Genomic DNA, 19855 nt, shown 5'->3' on the forward strand with positions numbered 1-19855 from the left:
GGCGAGGTAAATGAAGTGAGCTAGGAACAGGGTAAGGGAGACGAGATATTCATCGAGAATGCGATTGGAGATGAAAAATTTTAAATGGGTGCAATTTTTCACACGAAGCTTTGATTTCAGGGTATAACCATTTTTCAAAAAGCTCAAGATCTACAATCAATCCTAGGTTCAACTCGAGACAGCCAAGTTTCAGCGTAAAAAAACGTTGTATATAGTCTCAAAACTTGAGTTGAGTTGAAGTTTATAATCAATCTTTTATTGTTTTCTTCTATAAAAAAATTTACTTTTAAGAAAATCAATGACCAAGTTCTCTACTAAGAACCGTTGGTGATTGTCATTTTCACCAGCAGTTTCTAACCGTTGTTGAATGCTATACCTTTACTATCGGGGCCACGTGCACTAACAACGGTAGGAAAACCGTTTTTGATGGCAATTTGAAATCGTTTCTAATGTGTTGTTCTGTAGCAGTGAAACATTGTTCAAAGGGTATATTTAATATCAATATTTCAATATGATATTTATATCAATATTCCGACTGAAGCTTGCGTTCATTTTAGAAAATGATATAATTTGGATAATATAATTTTGGTGCAATATCGAAAATATATTAAGACAAAAGAGATACGGAAGTCAAATTTATAGTTGTAGATGTAGTAGTCCAAAATTTAAAATTGGTCCCCGCTTTGCTAATTGCCGTCAAAATACAAGGATCTTAAAACTATTAGAGCAAAGCTAGGATGTGATGTGCTCACCAAGAGAGTTTGGTGAGCACAACTCTAAAAGTGTATCAAATCGACATCAAACGATAAATTCAAACCGTTAAAATCCATGTACTTCATGAGTAATGCACGTATATGCAAATTTTTGAAAATTTCGAATTTATTTGCTACAAAGTCAAGCGGTCAAAGAAATGATGAAAAATGAATATAAAAAAAACAACTTATAAAATAACTTATAAAATGTTCATCTCTTTGACCGCTTGACTTTATAGCAAATGAATTTGAAACTTTCAAAATTTTACATGTATATGCATCACTCATGAAGTATATGGATTTCAACGGTTTAGATTAGTCGTTTGAAGCCAATCTGGTATACTTTTGGAGTTATGCTCACCAAACTCTCTTAGTGAGCACATCACACCCTAACTTTGCTCAAACTATTATATCTAATTGTTGAAGATACCAACTTGTTGCTAAGGAAAAAGGTTTGATGCAGTGAGATCATGCAAATTCATGCTCATCTGGTTTAATCTTCTTACATTTTATTAAGATCACAACCATGAAAGAAAAGATTATTATTAAATGCTTTTGTTATATATTGATACCGTGCTTATTTTTATTCTTATTTTGCTGAACTTTTAAGTAATTTACCTATTTAGAGACCTACGGTGCTACAGCTCAATATTCGAGTTTTCAAAATTCAAACGGTCGATCCGAACCGTTCATCTTGTTCTCCATATTAATATGTGTTTGGAGACCAAATTTTACATTTTTTTTAAATTTTTTACTATTTTTTTTAGATAGGTAGAAAATCAGTTGATCTAAAAAATTCTGCACCATTCAGATATTTAATTTTCTACGTAACTAAAAAAATAGTAAATAATTTTCAAAAAATATAAAATTTGATTTCCAAACACATTAATATGGAAAACAAGATGAACAATTCAGATCGACCATTTGAATTTTGAAAACTCAAATATTGAGCCGTAGCATCATAGATCTCTATGCAACCCATAGCACCTTAGCCTTATCCTTTAATAAAAGCTCTAAAAATATTTAATAAATTAATATCCGGAGACATGCAAATGAATAAAAAAAAAATTAATCAATTAATATCTGGAGACATGTAAATGAATCAATGAACGCACATCAAGAATATTTTTCAACAACAATAAGGCATAATCTGGCGGCACAGGTTGCATTGCACCTTGCATTGTTCTGCGAAAGAACACTTAGATGAAAATAAAAATACCGAACTAACAAAAAAATAAAAAATAAACATTGGTAATATCAGAAATCTGGAAGTTTTGTCCTAAAACTACTTTAATGAAAATGCACAATAAAGAGAACTAGCCAAAAACCAACGCTGCTTGCTAATGATTTGTGGCAATTAGCAGTTCAAGGGCACACTGTACACTCACATCCTTAGCCAAAGTGCCAAGTAAAACATCTGCAATATCTTTGTTTGCTAAGATCTAGCAAAGTTTAATATGATATCTATTAGACATTGTAATCATCCAATCCAATATCCCTCAATGCATCAGTAGCAGCATCCTTGCATCCCGGCATTCCCTTTGCTCTCCTTATCAGCTTCTCGACACCACCATTCAAAAGGATAGTCCTAAGTACATTGAAACGCAATCAGGTCCCAAGGCAATAATTCACAAGTTTGACCTAGATCATTATCAGTTATTACTGGTACATACCATCTAACACTGTTTACTCTCAAAATTGCCATAGTAATGAATTTTAACAAGTTTAATTTAAGAGTTAGGTTAACCCAGATATTTCATAACTCAAATGAAATACTATTGCCATATGACTAAAGCATATCAAGCCAAACAAACAAGAATCTCTTTTAGGACACCTTTACAAGAAAAGATTGTCAATCTAAAACATACCTGTTTTCTAGGTTCCTAACCACCAAATTGCGAATCATGAGGCACGCTTGCTTCTGCATCTGATGTGAAGTGGGGTATTTTTGCATGGATTCAATTGTCAGATCTCCTAATCCAGCTTCAATAGCACGAGCTGCATTCTCTGGTAATCTTAGTGCCAGAACAGTAATAATTGACATGACCTGCATATAGTAAGTAGGATTATTAGCAGAATTTATTTGATTTAACGCAGAATAATCTTCTAATGCCAGATATACCCATAGTATATTGATTTCAGAATATCATATATTGTTATACACAGAAAATAGCTGCAACCCTGGACATCATTTTAAGTGCTTTTGTGGGCGCTATGAAAGATTGCAGTAGAGAATTTCAAGCATTGAAAAAAATCTATAAAATATTACCTCTTGTATAACTGATGGATCGTCAGAAAATCTTGATGATAGTATAATCAGTTTTTCGATCCCATCCTTCTGTACAATCGCAATCTTGTTTGCATCACTGGCTGCCAGCTGCAAAAAAAAAAAAAATTAAAAGATACCTCAAAAAATAATAATATCAAAACTGCTATATTCATGTGACGAAACAATTATTCCAAAAAACAGACCTTTGACAACAAGGAGCAGCAAGATTTAGCAATGACTCTATTTCCCTGTTGTCCACTTTCATCAATACATTGTAATATTACATCAATCCCACCTTTTTCAGATATTGACTTGCAAATCTCATCCTGTGGAAAGAACAGTTAAATAAGATGTCAATGTGATTGGTGTGCTCTCCAAAGAAAGAGATGAAATAGGATAAGGTCACCGAACAATATAGACAATATAGACAATATCAAACAATAAATCAATACAGAAGATATGAAACACCACAGGTTATTTTGTAATATTGGTACTAAAGGAACCCTGATGCAGACTTATAGGAAGATGAGGGATTATAACTTTGGGGCAATAATCGAACTTACATTTACAGCAACAGCCTTTAAAGCAGCACAAGCTGAAGGCAAGCATGAAGAACCCACACCCTTGCGCAGTGCATTTACAAGAGCATCTGCCATCCCAACTTTTGCAAAAGTTCGTGCATACCCAAATACCTGCTTTCACAAAAACAATTATTTTATAATAGAAGTTAGGAATTAGTGTTTTTCAGGCTAAAGAGAGAAAAAATATATATAAGAAACTATGCAGTGGTAAGTTTTTGTTATGCTTTTATCAGATAAATGCACATGCAATTCCATTTACCAATATCTTATGGTCATATTTGTTCAATTCAAAAAATATTGATACTAACATGCCAACTATTATCCGGTCTATGCAGCAGTTATGTTTGATTGATACTAACATCCCAACTATTATCCGGTCTATGCAGCAGTTATGTTTGATTGGTAGTACATAGAATTGGAAGTAGATGACATATAATGTACAGATTAGGTTAATTGGCAGATTTATTGGTTTGTTCTTCAACTTTTTCAACACAGCAAATCCAAATGGAGGCTACTTGAAACACTGGCATGTAGATCAAATTACTTGACAATTCTTTAGAATAACAGGTGCGTAACATGAAATTATGAAGGCAATTACCTGTGATGCTGCCACCCTGGGATCATCTGGAGTTAGAATGACACGTATGGCATCATACAAACTTTGCATATTATTATTTGACTCCTCCTTCACAGCCTCAACTAAGAGTTGATCCACTTTTAACTCCATAAATGATTCTTTCACAACTTCATTCCCAGTTGAGGCTGATGCAATCACCGCAAAGGAACTTTCTCGAATATCTAAACTTCTAGGTGGTCCATGTAAAATATCCATGACAGTTCTGATGCCACCACACCGACGATACGATTCAGAGCTTTGAAGGTCTGTGCATCCAAATTAGTTAAAAGGTAAAGCAACAAGCCTAGATATTTTGAAAATACATCAAATTAATAATATCAATAGGAGAAAGATAGTTAACATTACAAAATATATCAATCCACAAAGGTAGACTACGTGTTTCATTACAAAATCATCAGTGTCATACATAGTTAAGTTATTTATATTATAAGAACAATTTGTATTTTTTGCTGATATACTAATAGGTAAATACAAGAACAGAACAGACAACTTGGGGTAGTAAATACAAGAAAAGTTAGATAACGTGTTTTTTTTCATCTCACATGATGATCAAAGAGAAAATATACCACACACAATTAAGCTCAATGCTTTCAATCCCAAAGCAAGTGCTCTTTCAAATTTACAATCAAGTGAAGAACATAGAGAGGTCAGTGCTTCAACTCCTCCATTCCTAGCAGCTAATGTTGCATTTTCAGATCCAGTAACAGAGCACAGTCCACATAGTTTATTTAGCAACACAACAATTTTCTCGCCATTCTGGTCATCGCTAGATAAGTTGGAAGTCTCCAAAGAGGTAACAATGCTCTTCAGTTCATTCATTAATTGGATGACCAGATTGTCTTCAACATTACTTGTTCCAGGAACACATTTTATAACCCCTGCAATTATTAGATAAAGTATTTCAAAACATGAAGAAAATCAGCAGAACAGTTCATTTGCTAAATATTTTGAACACCAGAAAACAGAATGAACAGTTTGCAACTCAGACAACTGAAAGAGAGTAGAAATTTCCTAAATCCAGTAATCAGAACATATAATTTCATAGTACACTAGAAAATATATATCATAACCTTACGACACTGGCTACCAAGAAATTGGTGGTATTTCAGCCTAAATTCCACCAACTCTAAAACCCAACGAATCGGCTTCAAATGACAAATCCAAACCGTTCAAACCGATCTGCTTCATGAGTGGTGTATTTACATGCAAAAATTTTAAATTTCCGAATTTATTTAGTATCAAGTCTAGCAAGTCGAATGTAGGAGTTTTAAGTTAAGTTCATTCATTCTTCATCATTTTTTTACCATTTGACTTGGTACTAAAATAATTCGAAAATTATAAATTTTGCATGTAAACACGTTTGAACGATTTTAATTCGTCGTTTGAAGCCTACTATCCGATAAGTTTTGGAGCTGGTGGCAAATACCACCAGTGTCACGGTAGCAGGATGGAAATAACCTTACTAAAAGTTTTCATAGGAATATAGGATTTGCCTGTTATGACAGTGAGAATTGAATCTAATACGCCAGCTTTCACAGATCGGAAGAAGATAGTGTGGAAGAGATCTAATCGGGAATACTAACAGTTAACATTCTCTTACCGGATAGATCGACGCCTTGAAGAGTCAGAGTTTGGATAGCATCTTCTAGGGCTTCGTCGGGATCCATGCCGAGATCGTCGATGTTCTCCTTGACCAGCTCGTCAAATGCTTCCTGCGAGATGGTTCGCGCAGCTGGAGGCCCCATCGTCGATATTCTCCTCTCTCGACTCGTGTGGAGTACCGCCGGGGCTTGGATTTGATAGAAGAGCGGAACCGTTCGAAGAAAATGTTTGAATTTCGGAATCTGGCCAAACGGAGAGAGAGCGAGGTGGTTATAGGCACTGGAATGAATTACAGGGGAAAATGCTGTATGTATGATTATCAACTATCAAGTATTTGGTCCAAAAATACAAAGGATCTGCTTACGAGCTTTTTAATTTAAAAGAAAAGTTGTCTTTTTTTTTTGTCTATATTATTTCTTTATTTTTAAGTTTATAATATTCAAAAACAAATTGTTAGATGTGATATATATTGTTTTTTCTACATACAAATAAAAGTTATTGCTTTTTAATTTTATTTTTATATGAATAATTATTTGAAAAAATAACGTCTAAAAATTATTTACGTTATTGTATTTTTGCAAACTCTTGATAATAATTAAAATAAAATTGAAATATCATTAATTTTTGTAAGAGCATAGAGAGATATAATGATATCCAACATTTTATTTTGACATTTAAGATTTAGTTTATAAAATATGAAAATTAAAAATAAAGATATCATAAAGATATAAAAATATAAATATAGAAATATTTGAACGATCCTTTAAATTTAATTTGTTTATATATCCTATACAGATATTCTCTCGGCAATCAAATGGGTCTAAAGTGCTCATGGGCCGCCCGGGCCATTGGATCGTTTAAGATTACAGATGTGCACCGTTTATTTTTTGTGATATGAAAATAGATAGGGTGAGTTTAAGAGTTTGCCACTAATTTTTTTTTTTTTTTACAATTGAATTTTTTGATAGACTGCTACAAAGGAAGAAAAAAATTATTCTTAGTTATTCATAAAAGTTTAATAATTCAATCTAATTTAATAAATTTGCCACTAAATTCTAATTAAAATTTGAGAACAAACTTTGTTCGAGAAATAAAGCTAGTGTTGATGTACTCACCAAAAAAATTTGAGAAATGTAATTCTAATAAAATGGAACTACATATGTACAGATGAAAAACATCAATTCCGGTTCTATCTCACAAGGTTATAAGATTTGACTGATTAGTTGCTTCCTAAGAGAACTCGACAAAACTAAGCAACAATAATTAAGTTTAATTTCTTTAGGGTAACTTTCAGATTTATTTTTCTTTGATTAAAAGTAAGTTTTGTAGATTTACCATCTTAAACGATGGACTTTGATTCAAGCGACCGTAACGATTGGGCAATCAATTATTTCTTGTGCGTTCATTTGACCGGTAGCTTTACAAAGCGTGATTAAAGCAAGTCGACCCCACAAACTGACAAAACTCATTGTGCCCACTAATTGTAAAAATTTACACAAAGCGTAATGATGAGCTTGTAGACTCTAGCACACCGTGTCAAAAAAATGTATAAGAAAATCAAAAGAGAACAACGAGTCCGAGAGAAGTCCACCGCCCAACAACCTAACACTGTTATAATTAAGCACAAATCCACTTAATTGATAAGTGAAGCATGCTTTCACACTCCATGATAGATCAGATAATTAAGTAATGCTTACATCTTATTTTCGTCACTCAAAGCACTCGACTGATTTATTTAGGAAACTGTTATTCCCTTTTGATTTTGGAATATATACTGTTCATGATAAATTTAACCAGAAATAAATTGAACATGAAAAAAATAAAAATAATTAGAAAGATGGCATAATATTATAAATCATATCCTTATTCTTTTATGAAAACAATTTTCTTTATAAAAATAATCAATTAATCTATTACTGAAAGGATAGTTTAAATATCTTCATATATTGTACCTCCATTATCTACTTTTTAATATTCTAATAGATTAACATTATTTTCTCTGAATCCACATAACAATTGTTACTTTCGGATTTATTTTTATTTGAATCAATACAACGTCTGTAACTTATTTACATCATTGTATTTTGCAAAACTTTTGATAACAACCAAATAAAGTTGAATTGTTATATTATTTTTTTACATGTACAAAATGATATAATTATATTTAACACTTTTATTTTGATATTTAAGTTACAAAATTTTAAATTATTAATAAGTTATTTAAGTGGAGGCATAATATAGAAACACCGAAAAAATAGAGACATTTGTACTCTCCTCATTACATAAACATCTTATAATTTAAAAAAAATTTGTAATAATATACAGAACTTTTAGTTGGAACATCATGTTTTGCAGTTTTAGTATAGAACAAAACTAGCAACAATATATAATCAGGGAGGGTTATTGTTAGAGATCTATAAACATTGATTTTTCTCCAAAATTTCCAGAAATATTGCCGATTAGGATGTTTAGTTTGTTTATTAATTTGCATAGACATAATTCCCGTGAATCATTGCTGATCCTTATACACTCTGTCATGCCTTTGCTTGCTGCAGGGACTACATGCTATCCTCCACTTGTGAACAACTTATTAAGTTACCTGAAATAATTAGAACAAAGAGAATAAAAGTGGAATAGATTTCCCTTGAAAACGAGACAGGTCTTTACATCTGGACCAGAAGTAACGCAACTTTTTGAAGTGTGCAAGTGGCTCGTGCATTTTTTATGTCGTATAATGGATCCTCCATTACTTGCCCGGTCCAAACGGGCAGTGCACCTTGACCAACCAAAATTAGGACCGAAGTAATTCACAGGGAGGCTTTGACTTGTCATTAACCCCTTCCTATAAAAACCCCATCTGTGGTTTGTTACCTCCATCAAAAATCTCAATTGAGCTTATTCATCTCATCTCTTCTTTTGAGAGTTGACACAAATGGGTCTAAGAAGCAGCACATGTATGGCTGGAATAGTGTTAGTTCTTGCTTTGATCTTTGCCTCAGAGATGTCAACCGTAAATGCGGGGTTTATCGTCGGTGACAACATGCACTGGACTTTCGGCTACAACTACACTGACTGGGCAATCAAGAATGCCCCATTCCATGTCAATGATACTCTGGGTAAGCTTTGTTCCTCCCATGTAAAGAAATGCACATGTAATTATATAAATTTTTGCATAAGGATTATAAATGAATGTATATATAAAACATATCTCATTTTTTTAGGATGGAACATAGATTTACATTGTTTTTTTATTACATGCATATTTCTATTTTTTTTCCCAAAACATATCATATTGAAATACAAACAATTTATATATTTTCTTTGAGTCAGAATCCCTCTGCCAATACATGATATAATTGTTCTCTTAAACTCAACATATTGAAGAGAAAAGAGAGCACAGAGTGCAAAAAAAAAAAAAAAGATCCATATTGTTTGCTCAAGCAAGATGCAAATTACTGATATAATACGATGACTTGTAATGAATCGCAGTGTTCATGTATGATCCTCCAACCAACGTCACCCACCCGCACAGCGTCTACCTGATGAACAATCTCCGAAGCTATCAAGCGTGCAATCTTAATAAGTCGAGGATGGTCGGCAACGTGATTCAAGGCGGAGGTAGTGGATTTGAGTTCGTGTTCAAAAAGAGAAAGCCTCACTACTTTGCATGCGGTGAACGCAACGGAATTCACTGCACAATTGGCCTCATGAAGTTTGTAATTACTCCGAGGCGGCCCTGCCGGGGTTAGACCTCAGCATGGAGAGAACCTAATCCTTGATTGCAGATCATGAATTTGCTGCTATATATATATATTTATTCTTGATCTCTCTGTATATTTATTTATGTGAAGTATGGAAGCAAACAATTGGGAAGTTGAGATTTAATGGAATGTTTGGGAGCCACTTCCAGGCATTCAATTAATATAGGACTGCTGCTTGAAACTGTAATTTAATCATTATTAATTAATTAAGCATAAGATGGAGGAACAAATTCGAGCTCAAGCACTTCTATCCTACTCCGAAAGCAATTGCAAATACTAAAATTGCAATTTTAATTGTATTAATGAAAAACAATTACTAATTTTAATAAAATCTAGCTAAAAATGTCACATTAGCTTTTAATTATTTTGTAGTTGACAATTGCATGGACATAAAATTTGAAATTTGAAACTATGAAGTACAAAAAATTTAGAATTAATTGCAGAAATGAATATAATATAAATTTATTGAGTGATAATTATTAACCCTGCAGATTTCAGGAAAGATAGAGACCTGCATGACAGTCATAGCCTTGGTGGATAATTACTAGTGTCAACAAAAATGATATTTTTTTACATTTAAGAAATCAATATGCTTCTAGTAGGTGAAACGACATATTTGAGAACAGTCCGGCGATTTTTTTTTCTATTTTTATATAAAAAAAAATTAACCTCTGATTGAAAGAAACTTATTAAGAATTGATTTCAATTCAATAGAAAATAATATAATACTCTGACATCTAAAATTAAATTTTTATGATCAAATTGATCTATGTACATACTCCGTACACTTCATATTATTTACCATCTGATGTTAATAAAGAGTATGACTAATATAACATCAGTGCCATTTCAACCTATATAATACCAATTTCAAAACCTATCAAATCGAGTTCAAATGGTGAATCCAAACCGTTCAAACCGATCTACTTCATTAGTTGTGCGTTTACATGTAAAATTTATAAGTTTTTTAGTTTATTTGATATCAAGTCAAGCGGTCAAATGTTTGACTTTTTAAGTTAATTTTAATACATTCATTTTTCAATTTTTTTGCCGCTTGATTTGATACTAAACTAACTTGAAAATATAAAAAATTTATATGTAAACGGACCACTCATAAAGTAAATTGGTTTGAACGGTTTGGATTCACCATTTGAACTCAATTTGATAGGTTTTGGAGTTTGTGTTATATAGACTGAAATGACACTGATGTTATATTAGCCATACTCGTTAATAAAATTCGAACTAAGTTTTTATGCAAGGAGAAAATAAAAAAAAGGCAAAAAGAAGGAGAAAAGATAGAAATCTAATTGGAAGGAAGTGGAGAAGAAATTGAATTTTTAGTTGGGGCCATTTTTTATTTATTTTTTTGAGTAAAAATAGGAATTATGTTTCTATTTTATTAATTGTAATTGGTTATATATTTTTAGATTGGGTCAGATAGATTAGGAAAAACGAAAAACGAAAAAAAGAAGAAGAAAGATTTGAAGAATTGAAAATCAAAATAAAATTAAAAGGTGGCACATCAAACATAATAGTAACCATTAGAAATCAAGTATGTTGCTCCCAACTCCAAATAACTGGAGGAAGAAACTTTTACAAACTTACTGGTATAATCCAGAAACACAAAAATTGGATCATGCCAATACAACACCTAAACCAAAATAACAAAGCCACACAGGCTAAACCATTTAAACAAAACAACATATGCATAAAACCAAACAGCTACACACATAGCACATCAAACATAATAGTAACTATCAGAAAAGCAATGCAAGTAACTCAAGCAAGTAAATCATCCAATAATTCTGTCCCATGCGTAGGGATGAATCTCCTTGATCCATCAATGCTGGCATGGCCCCATTCTCTTCCTTTGATCCACATGCCTGATTGACCCCTTAGGTTCCTATTAGACTCAAATCATGGCAAAGCATGTCATTAGTGTCTAATGGTAAAATTAAAGACAAATTGAGTAATGACCCATTATTTAAAGTCTGACACCAAAATGTGGCTAACATGAGATAATTTTAGTACCCACACCCTTCAAAATAGGCATATGAGTCTGTTGAAAGCACATTTTATTTCGTTCAAGCCAAATACACCACAAGATAGCTTCGCGAACAAGTTCAACCAATGGCTTATCTTTAAGAGGTATAGGGGCATTTAGACACCATATATCATCCATGGTAGAACCATCAAAAATAAAATTGTTGCTAATCCAAAGCCATAATCAGTAAGTAAATGGACAAGATACGAATAGATTATCAGTTGATTCAAAAGCACCACAAAAAGGGCATGATGTATTCCCTTGCCATTTGTCACACCCCAAATCCACCGGGTCTGACAGCCTGCCGCGTGTATTTATCTAGTGTCACATATACACGCAAGGCAGTGGATCTTTTATATGCATTACCAATATCCTCATTTGCTGCGTCCGTGTAATGAACCTGAAAATAATCGGGGAGAGGGGGTGAGAATAAATCCTCAGTGCGAAATTTGCCACAGTTTAGATTATTGGACTTGCAATCAAACTCTATATTCAAAAAATGAAACCCAAACAATAACAATGCAAACAGATATATGTATAATCATAAATAACAGAATGCCAATGCTCGACAACAGTTAATTCAACCTGAAACACAGTTTACGGAATTTCCAAGATGGATTTCAAAACACAACATATATTTTGGCTTAACTCATTTCATTATGACTGGTAGCAACCACAGATGTTCTTTCGAGCTGAACCGTTATCAAACCCACATCTGTAGGGTTACAGACGCCTACAGATGGCCAACCAAGCTGGACCCTTTATCAGACACCCATCTGCAATTGCTGTTTGGCTTAACCATTTCCTAAGGTCCGGTTACAAGTCACCAATACAGGTCAACTTGACACAAATACAATCACACGGAATCAAAGTTAGCCATACCGCTCAACTTTGCAATTTCATTCAAATAGAATCACAATCAGCTATCAGCTTTGCACAATTCATTAAACAGGTCAACGGATAGGTCACCGTCACCTTATCCAGCCACCTAAACAGGTCGGTCTGGCCAATTCTAACAGGTCAACGCATAAGTCAGCAGCGTCACCTTAATCCAGCCACCTAAACAGGTCGGTCTGGCAAATTCTAACAGGTCAACGCATAAGTCAGCAGCGTCACCTTAATCCAGCCACCTAAACAGGTCGGTCTGGCAAATTCATAACAGGTCAACGCATAAGTCAGCAGCGTCACCTTAATCCAGCCACCTAAACAGGTCAACGGATAGGTCACCGTTACCTTATCCAGCCACCTAAACAGGTCGGCCTGGCAGATTCATAAACACAGGTCAACGGATAGGTCACCGTTACCTTATCCAGCCACCTAAACAGGTCGGCCTGGCAGATTCATTCACATCAAGAACAATTAATAGAACTAATCAAATAATAACCATACCAACATGCCAATTAATCTTAACCGAACAATTCAAATCATTCTCATTTATGCAAGAATCAATATACATCATGAATTCCAAAATATGCAACAATTAAGCATTCAACATGACAAATGAATAAACAGTTTAATTCCTGAAAATAAAGTATCAAACAAGTCCAAGAATCCCGCACCTTAGTATGACGAGCGTACCGCTTAATTTAAAGATCAGGCGTCTCGAATTGCCTCGCGATATCTTGCTCGACTGAGCCTACACCTATATTATACGTATACTTGGTTTAATTCGGTTACATTATTAAAACTTAAATTTCAAAAGCCGTCTTTTAAATTCGTCAATTCTTTTATACCTTTCGGCTCATTTATAATCATTTCAATTCAATTCTAGTATATCCCAACCGCAAAGTCACGGCCATCATTCATATAAATTCACATCTTTTTCATATTGGTCCTCAATCAATATAATTTCACACAATAGCATATCCTTTGAAATTCAACCTTTCATTTTAGTTAATTTATTTATAGGCCCTGTCAGTTTAATATTATGGTAAACATACAAGACGGGCTAGACAGCTAAGTCACAGCAACACTCAACAGGGGATTCGGCCACACATAAAACCATCACAACAATTCATTAATTTGGGTAATTAGCATCGTATAGCTAACCAACAAGGGCAACAGGTCAGAATAGGGGAGGTCTCAACAAGGCAGTGCCTTTGCCGGGAAAAAAAACAACCCGAGCAACGGAAATTTCAACAAGTCAACACACTCAATCAAGACACAAGATCGGCAATTTAGAGTCGAGTTTGAAACGATTACCCGGAATAGCAAGAAATAAAGAGGGAGGTGGAAACTGGTCGGCACCAAAGAAGCACCTTGCTTCTTAGCCGTCACACCAAAATTCAGCAAGCACCGAGAAATCAGAAGCACCACAGAGGCAGTGCCGGAATGTACCACCGAATCCTTAACGGGTCGGGTAATTAACAATAACCAATGGAGAATGGAAAAAGAGGAGCAATGGCAGAAATTCTCAACACACGAGAGGATCGAGAGAGCACAACCACCAGCACGGCACCAAGCAAACACCGAGGCAGCACCTGGACGGAGCACACCCTCATTTCTAGGGTTTCGGATCCTAGGCGGTTTCTGGCGGGTCTGGCGGGTCAGACCGAGAAGAGAAGGAGAGTGAGATGGGGCGGCGGGCGGCGGGCTGGCCGTGGCAGCGGCGGAAGGGGAGGGGGCGGAGCCCCCTGTTTTTTTGGTGTAGAAGAGAGGGGCTGGGGGGGTCTGTTGTGCGGGGTTCGCCAACAGAGAGGGAAAGAGAGGAAGGAGAGTGGGGAGGGGTTTAATGGGGTGCTTCAAGATTCGTGCTAGGTGGGATGGGTGGTTAATAAAATTCCAACATTTAATTTACAACATTTAAGATCCGTGTTGAAATAAATCTAAGGGTTCACAAAATTCTGAAATTCAAGTATAGTCTCATTTAATTGATTTATGGTCCGTTTCTTTTATAAATTCGAGTCGAAGTTTCATAATATTTTTTGTAACTATATTTGTACATATAATTCGTATATTTATCTCTCAATTTAAGATTCGAATAATTCGATCTCTTTTTATATAATTATATATATTCCATTAGTTCTCTATAAATTCTAAATGAACGAGAATTATAATTTATATAATTTATTTGTACGAATAATTTCGTATAATTATACTTTTATTTGAAATTCAATTACTTATTTATTTACACGAATCCAATTAAATCAATTTCTTCTTTTCTAAAAATTCAAAGGAATTGTAACGGATTTTCTAAGTTTCCAATTTACCGAATAATTATAATTTACTATATAGTGCTATATTTTATTTTATTTCTAAATCTCTAAATTTTATTATACATTATTTTATACATTATTTATATTACGAAATTTTAGTTTCGTTTTAGTCGGTCAGAAAATTTCTGAACGATCGTTAAATTAATTAAACTTTTTATTTAAGTCAAATGATCGATTTATCAATTTTAAACAAGTTTTAAAATTTCAAAATGTAACACCATTCTTTATTAATAAGATTTTCTTTTGTAACAATCTTATTTTTCTTAAGGAGATAAAGAAAAAAAAATTTAAGGAATTTTTGAAGACCAAATAGATGTAAACTCATTATTTGGTATACATATTTAAGCCAAACATAATATGAATGTACATAAAATTTACCAACTGTAGACCATCTCCACAATAATGTATCATTCAAACTTGGATTTGAGTGATAATCAATGAGCTAAGTGGGCAGATTATGCCACTCACCCAATAGAATATCAGTTAATTGTCGTGTAAAGGATATATGTAAACAATTATCTCTAAAAGTCTCAATAACTAATAAATGATGATCTGAAGTAATACTAAAAAGATATGGATATAGAGATGCTAGAGTAAATTCAGAACACCATCTATCTATCCAAAAATGTATAGTAGAGCCATAAATTTATTGAGTGATAATTGTATAAAATTATTGGTGTCAATAAAAATGATATTTTTTTTACATTAGAAATCAATATGCTTTTAGTAGGGAAACGACATATTTGAGAACAGTCCGGTGATTTTTCTTTGTGTTTTTATTAAAAAAAAAATCCGAAAGAAATTTATTAGGAATTGATTTCAATTCAATAGCAAAGAATATAATACTCTTGACATCTAAAATTAAATTTTCATGATCAAATTGATCTGTGTAGGAAGAAGAATTTACTATACATCTCTATAACATACTCCTTACACTTCATATCATTTACCGTCTGATGTTATTAAAATTCGAACTAAGTTTTTATGCAAGGAAAAAATTTTAAAAAATAAAAGATAAAAAGAAGTAGAAAAGATATAAATCTAATTGGAAGGAAGTGGAGAAGAAATTGAATTTTTAGTCAAAAGGAAGGAGAAAAGATAGAAATCTCATTGGAAGGAAGTGGAGAAGAAATTGAATTTTTAGTCGGAGCCTTTTTTATTTATTCTTTTGAATGAAAATAGGAGTTATGTTTCAATTTTATTAACGGTAATTTGTTACATATTTTCAAAGTGGAGTTAGATAGATTAGTGAGGAAAAAGAAAAAGAAAATAGATGAAGAAAGATGTCAAGAAATGAAAATCAAAATTAAATTAAAAGGTAGCAAAAAAAAAAAAACAAATCTTATGTGTTCTCCTCAATGAAGACTTATCTTCTGTGATTTGAGTAACTCCATTGAACTATCGCCTCATGTGCAAGCTCTTCAACCGTTTTGAATAGTCGGGGCCATTAATGTTGGTTGAAATATTTTATTACTCTACTCAACGATGATAACGGAGGAAATGAGCTTTTGCAGATTTTCATAATCATCTTCATTTTGATGAGGATATCATGTCTGATCTTAATCCGTAAAAAATTTGTCAATTTCAAATTTCGAGTTTGCTATATTTTCCCCCCTCCCATAACCTAAGAGTGTCAATAGATACAATATGAATAGAGTGAAAACATTCTCATACCTATATTCATTAAAAATTGACTTTATTGATACCTGTTTTTATCCATTAAAAATTGATCTCTATCCTACCTTTACTCGTTAAATTATAGAGTGGATATCGAATAATACTAATATATAATTAATTTTAATATATTTTACAAATATAACATCAAAACTTATTCATTTCACACATATGAAATCACATTACTATATAATCAATTTCAACTGAATTGTTTCTATCACTAATTATTGTCCAAACATTATCATATAATTTTATTTTATATAATTACCCTATAGGGTAATAGGTGCGAAATAGTTTTTACCAGTATCATTACCAGTTTAACTAACGAAAAAAAATTCTTATCTATTCTCATATCCTATAAGCTAATGAAAAAAAATCTTATTCACACTCACCTTATCCTATATAATACGAGTAGGGTAAACTGTTAAGATGGTATCAATATATCATTGACACTCCTACTCTAGGGTAAACTGTTAAAAGGGTATCAATGTATCATTGACACTCCTACTCTCTGATCACAAAAAGGGTGGAATTAATACTAAATTTCATTTCGCATTTGAACAAGCCAAATACACTTTCACCAGCAGAACATCGATTTTTACTGTCTAACATGAAATGGAATTTGGAAAAACGCAAATTCTCTAATCAGTAATAAGATGGAGATGACATAGTTTGAAGAGGAAAAAGTCACGTGGTCAAATTCTTATAAAAGAGATCAGATTTGGCTATAAACGAATTGACGGTACTGAGAACGAGATTCGTATCCTATGCATTAACTCAAATTTTGAATTTAACATCTCGATTTTCTAACCAAAATTCGAACCAATAACACACATGACACTTTTAATATTAGTGCCAACATTAATGTCCAGATTTATTATGCATTAACCCAAAATTTAAGTTAATGCAGAGGATACAAAATTCCTAAGGTCGTTCTTTCTTGGTGTTCAAAATCGACAACAGCATCTTTCAACCCATTGCTGCAAAAAATCGATAACCGATTGCACTCGTGGAAGGCACGACTACTCTCCCCTGCAGGGAAAATTGTATTACTTAAATCAGTGCTTGAATCCCTATCCATTTATCATATGAGTTCTACACTCATGCATAAATCGGTTTTGGAAAAGATCCGGTCTAAGTGTGTACAATTTTTCTGGGGTAAAGGTGACAAAAAATCAATCTGTTTTGTAAAATGGCGTGTCCTGGCAACCCCGAAATTGGAAGGAGGCCTAGGCCTACGCAACCCGGAGGATACAAACAAAGCCTTGATTCTGAAAATTATCTGGAAAATTGCATCTGGCTCTAATGCTCTATGGGTTCGGATTTTTAAGGAAAAATACCATCCAACATCTCCTTTCTGGGTGACGCAAAGAACCTCAGGTAGCACTAGACTTTGGAAAGCTATAGTCCAGAATAAATGCATAATGCGAAACTTCTCGCATTGGGCTCTGGGGGACGGGCAGACATGCGATGCCTTCGCACAACCTTGGTTCTCAGGATGGGAGAATACGGTACCTACGACAAGGAATTTGCATCAGATTAAGGTGGCAGCCCTTTTCAACCATCAAACTTTGACATGGAATGAACCTATGCTGGCTTTGTGTGGGGGTGTGGATTTTGCCAACCAAATTGCTAGCGAGCACCAGGAAGTTATTCTGAGACCAGGGGCAAAGGACAGGTTGATGTTTACCTGGTCAAATAATGGGATCTTTTCAGTCAAGGCAGCATATCACCTTCTCACAACCATACAACCGGGTTTTAACAAACAGGTAACAGAGTCAGAGAAAAAACTTTGGAAAAAGGTGTGGAAAACTTCAGCAATACCACCCAAAGTCAGAATGTTCTTCTGGAAAATACTTCAAGGCGCATTACCAACAGCGGCATCCCTGTCGAGAAGGATCTCCTCCATTGAGCCTGGGTGTCAACTTTGCGGAGCAGAAAGAGAGGATACGCATCACACGATTTTCCTCCGTCAGCACGCCAGAGCTACCTGGTTTAGCTCGGCTTTGGGTCTACGTGCAGATCATAGCCAGAGTGAGAGCCTCAAGGGTCTACTCTCGGTTTTATGGGAGAACTTGGACGAGGACCAAACCGCCGCCTTCATGATTTTAGCCTGGTGCATATGGAAATCCAGGTGTGAAGCGATCTTCCAACAAAAGAGCTGTTCACCGAGAAGTACAATTAAGGCTTCAGAAGCATACGAATACAGTCAAGTCTTAGGTGCTGTTCTCTACCCTGGAAGACAACCCCCTGTCCGTAACACTCTAACAAATCTCCAGGCTAACCTAACAGGTTTTAGAGCGCATGTTGATGGTTCCTTTGATGACTCTGGTAAAGGGGGGGTAGCTTTCATTCTGCATAAAGATGATACTCTTATCATGTATGAGATGAAAAGCTATTCAAATGGAATTTCTCCGTTTCACATGGAAGCATGTGCACTACAAATGGCAATTCAAGCGGCAGTGCAACTTCAGGTGGATGAATGCATTTTTCTTTCAGACTCTGAACTCCTGGTGGAAACTTTGAGCAAAGGTAGAAACTTCCAGCCGTTGCATGCGGCTGACTGGCGATCGTACAATCAACTGACGGACATGGCTTATCTTTTGGCATCTCGAGAAAAATATGTATGCATCTACACTCCCAGAGAAGGAAATCAGAAGGCCCACTTATTGTCGAATAGGGCGCGAATTGAACAATTCGCATTCTCTGGTTACACCTACCCTTTGTTTGCAAATGTAGCTTAGGAAGTTTTTTCCAACATTTACAAGATCAATAGATTCCTTTTTGTTCTCTCCTTCTCCTTTGTTTCAGCTTGTTGCAAGAAGGAATTTGTGTCTTTAAAGCTACACTTGTAACCGTTCTGATGCAATAAAATTCGCCTAAGGGCTTTGATCCAAAAAAAAAAAAAAAAAAAAATCGACAACAGCATCAACGAAACTTTTGAGAACTTCCGATACCATCATCAATTTCTTCTCCTCCTAGTTTAGGGGTGTCAATGGGTACGGTAAAGATCGGGTAAAAGCATTTTCATATCCGTACTCATCACAAATTATTCTTACCCGTACTCTACCCTCACCCGTTACAAATTGTCTTATCTGTACCCTACTCTTATCTGTTGTAGTTGTCGGATAACGAAACGGTAGCGGGTAAATAACAGTTAATGCTTACATAATAATTATTTTTATTATTTATTAAATAAAACACTAAGACACATTTATTTGTCACATATATAATCACATTACTAATATGAAAATTAAACAAACATGCAAATAAAAGCAAAATTCAACATCTTACTTGTAACAAAAGACATACAATTTCTC

The 19855-nt window shown here is 34.1% G+C and overlaps 2 protein-coding genes across 2 annotated transcripts; one reads left to right on the forward strand and one right to left on the reverse strand.

The window, feature by feature from the left end:
• Window positions 1–1811: 1811 nt before the first annotated feature.
• Window positions 1812–6138, reverse strand: LOC144553129 (ARM repeat superfamily protein). The gene is made up of 8 exons (XM_078301228.1): window positions 5840–6138; window positions 4806–5117; window positions 4201–4484; window positions 3585–3713; window positions 3225–3347; window positions 3022–3129; window positions 2621–2799; window positions 1812–2340 (listed from the first exon to the last, which is right to left on the reverse strand). The coding sequence occupies exons 1-8, from the start codon at window positions 5982–5984 to the stop codon at window positions 2220–2222; spliced, it is 1401 nt and encodes a 466-aa protein (XP_078157354.1). The 5' UTR covers window positions 5985–6138; the 3' UTR covers window positions 1812–2219.
• Window positions 6139–8707: 2569 nt separating this feature from the next.
• LOC144552603 (blue copper protein 1b-like) lies at window positions 8708–9726 on the forward strand. The gene is made up of 2 exons (XM_078300592.1): window positions 8708–8957; window positions 9331–9726. The coding sequence occupies exons 1-2, from the start codon at window positions 8774–8776 to the stop codon at window positions 9588–9590; spliced, it is 444 nt and encodes a 147-aa protein (XP_078156718.1). The 5' UTR covers window positions 8708–8773; the 3' UTR covers window positions 9591–9726.
• The last annotated feature ends 10129 nt before the right edge of the window (window positions 9727–19855 follow it).

The sequence above is a fragment of the Carex rostrata genome, chromosome 4 (assembly GCF_964058835.1).
Source record: "Carex rostrata chromosome 4, lpCarRost1.2, whole genome shotgun sequence".
Taxonomy (NCBI): Eukaryota; Viridiplantae; Streptophyta; class Magnoliopsida; order Poales; family Cyperaceae; genus Carex; species Carex rostrata.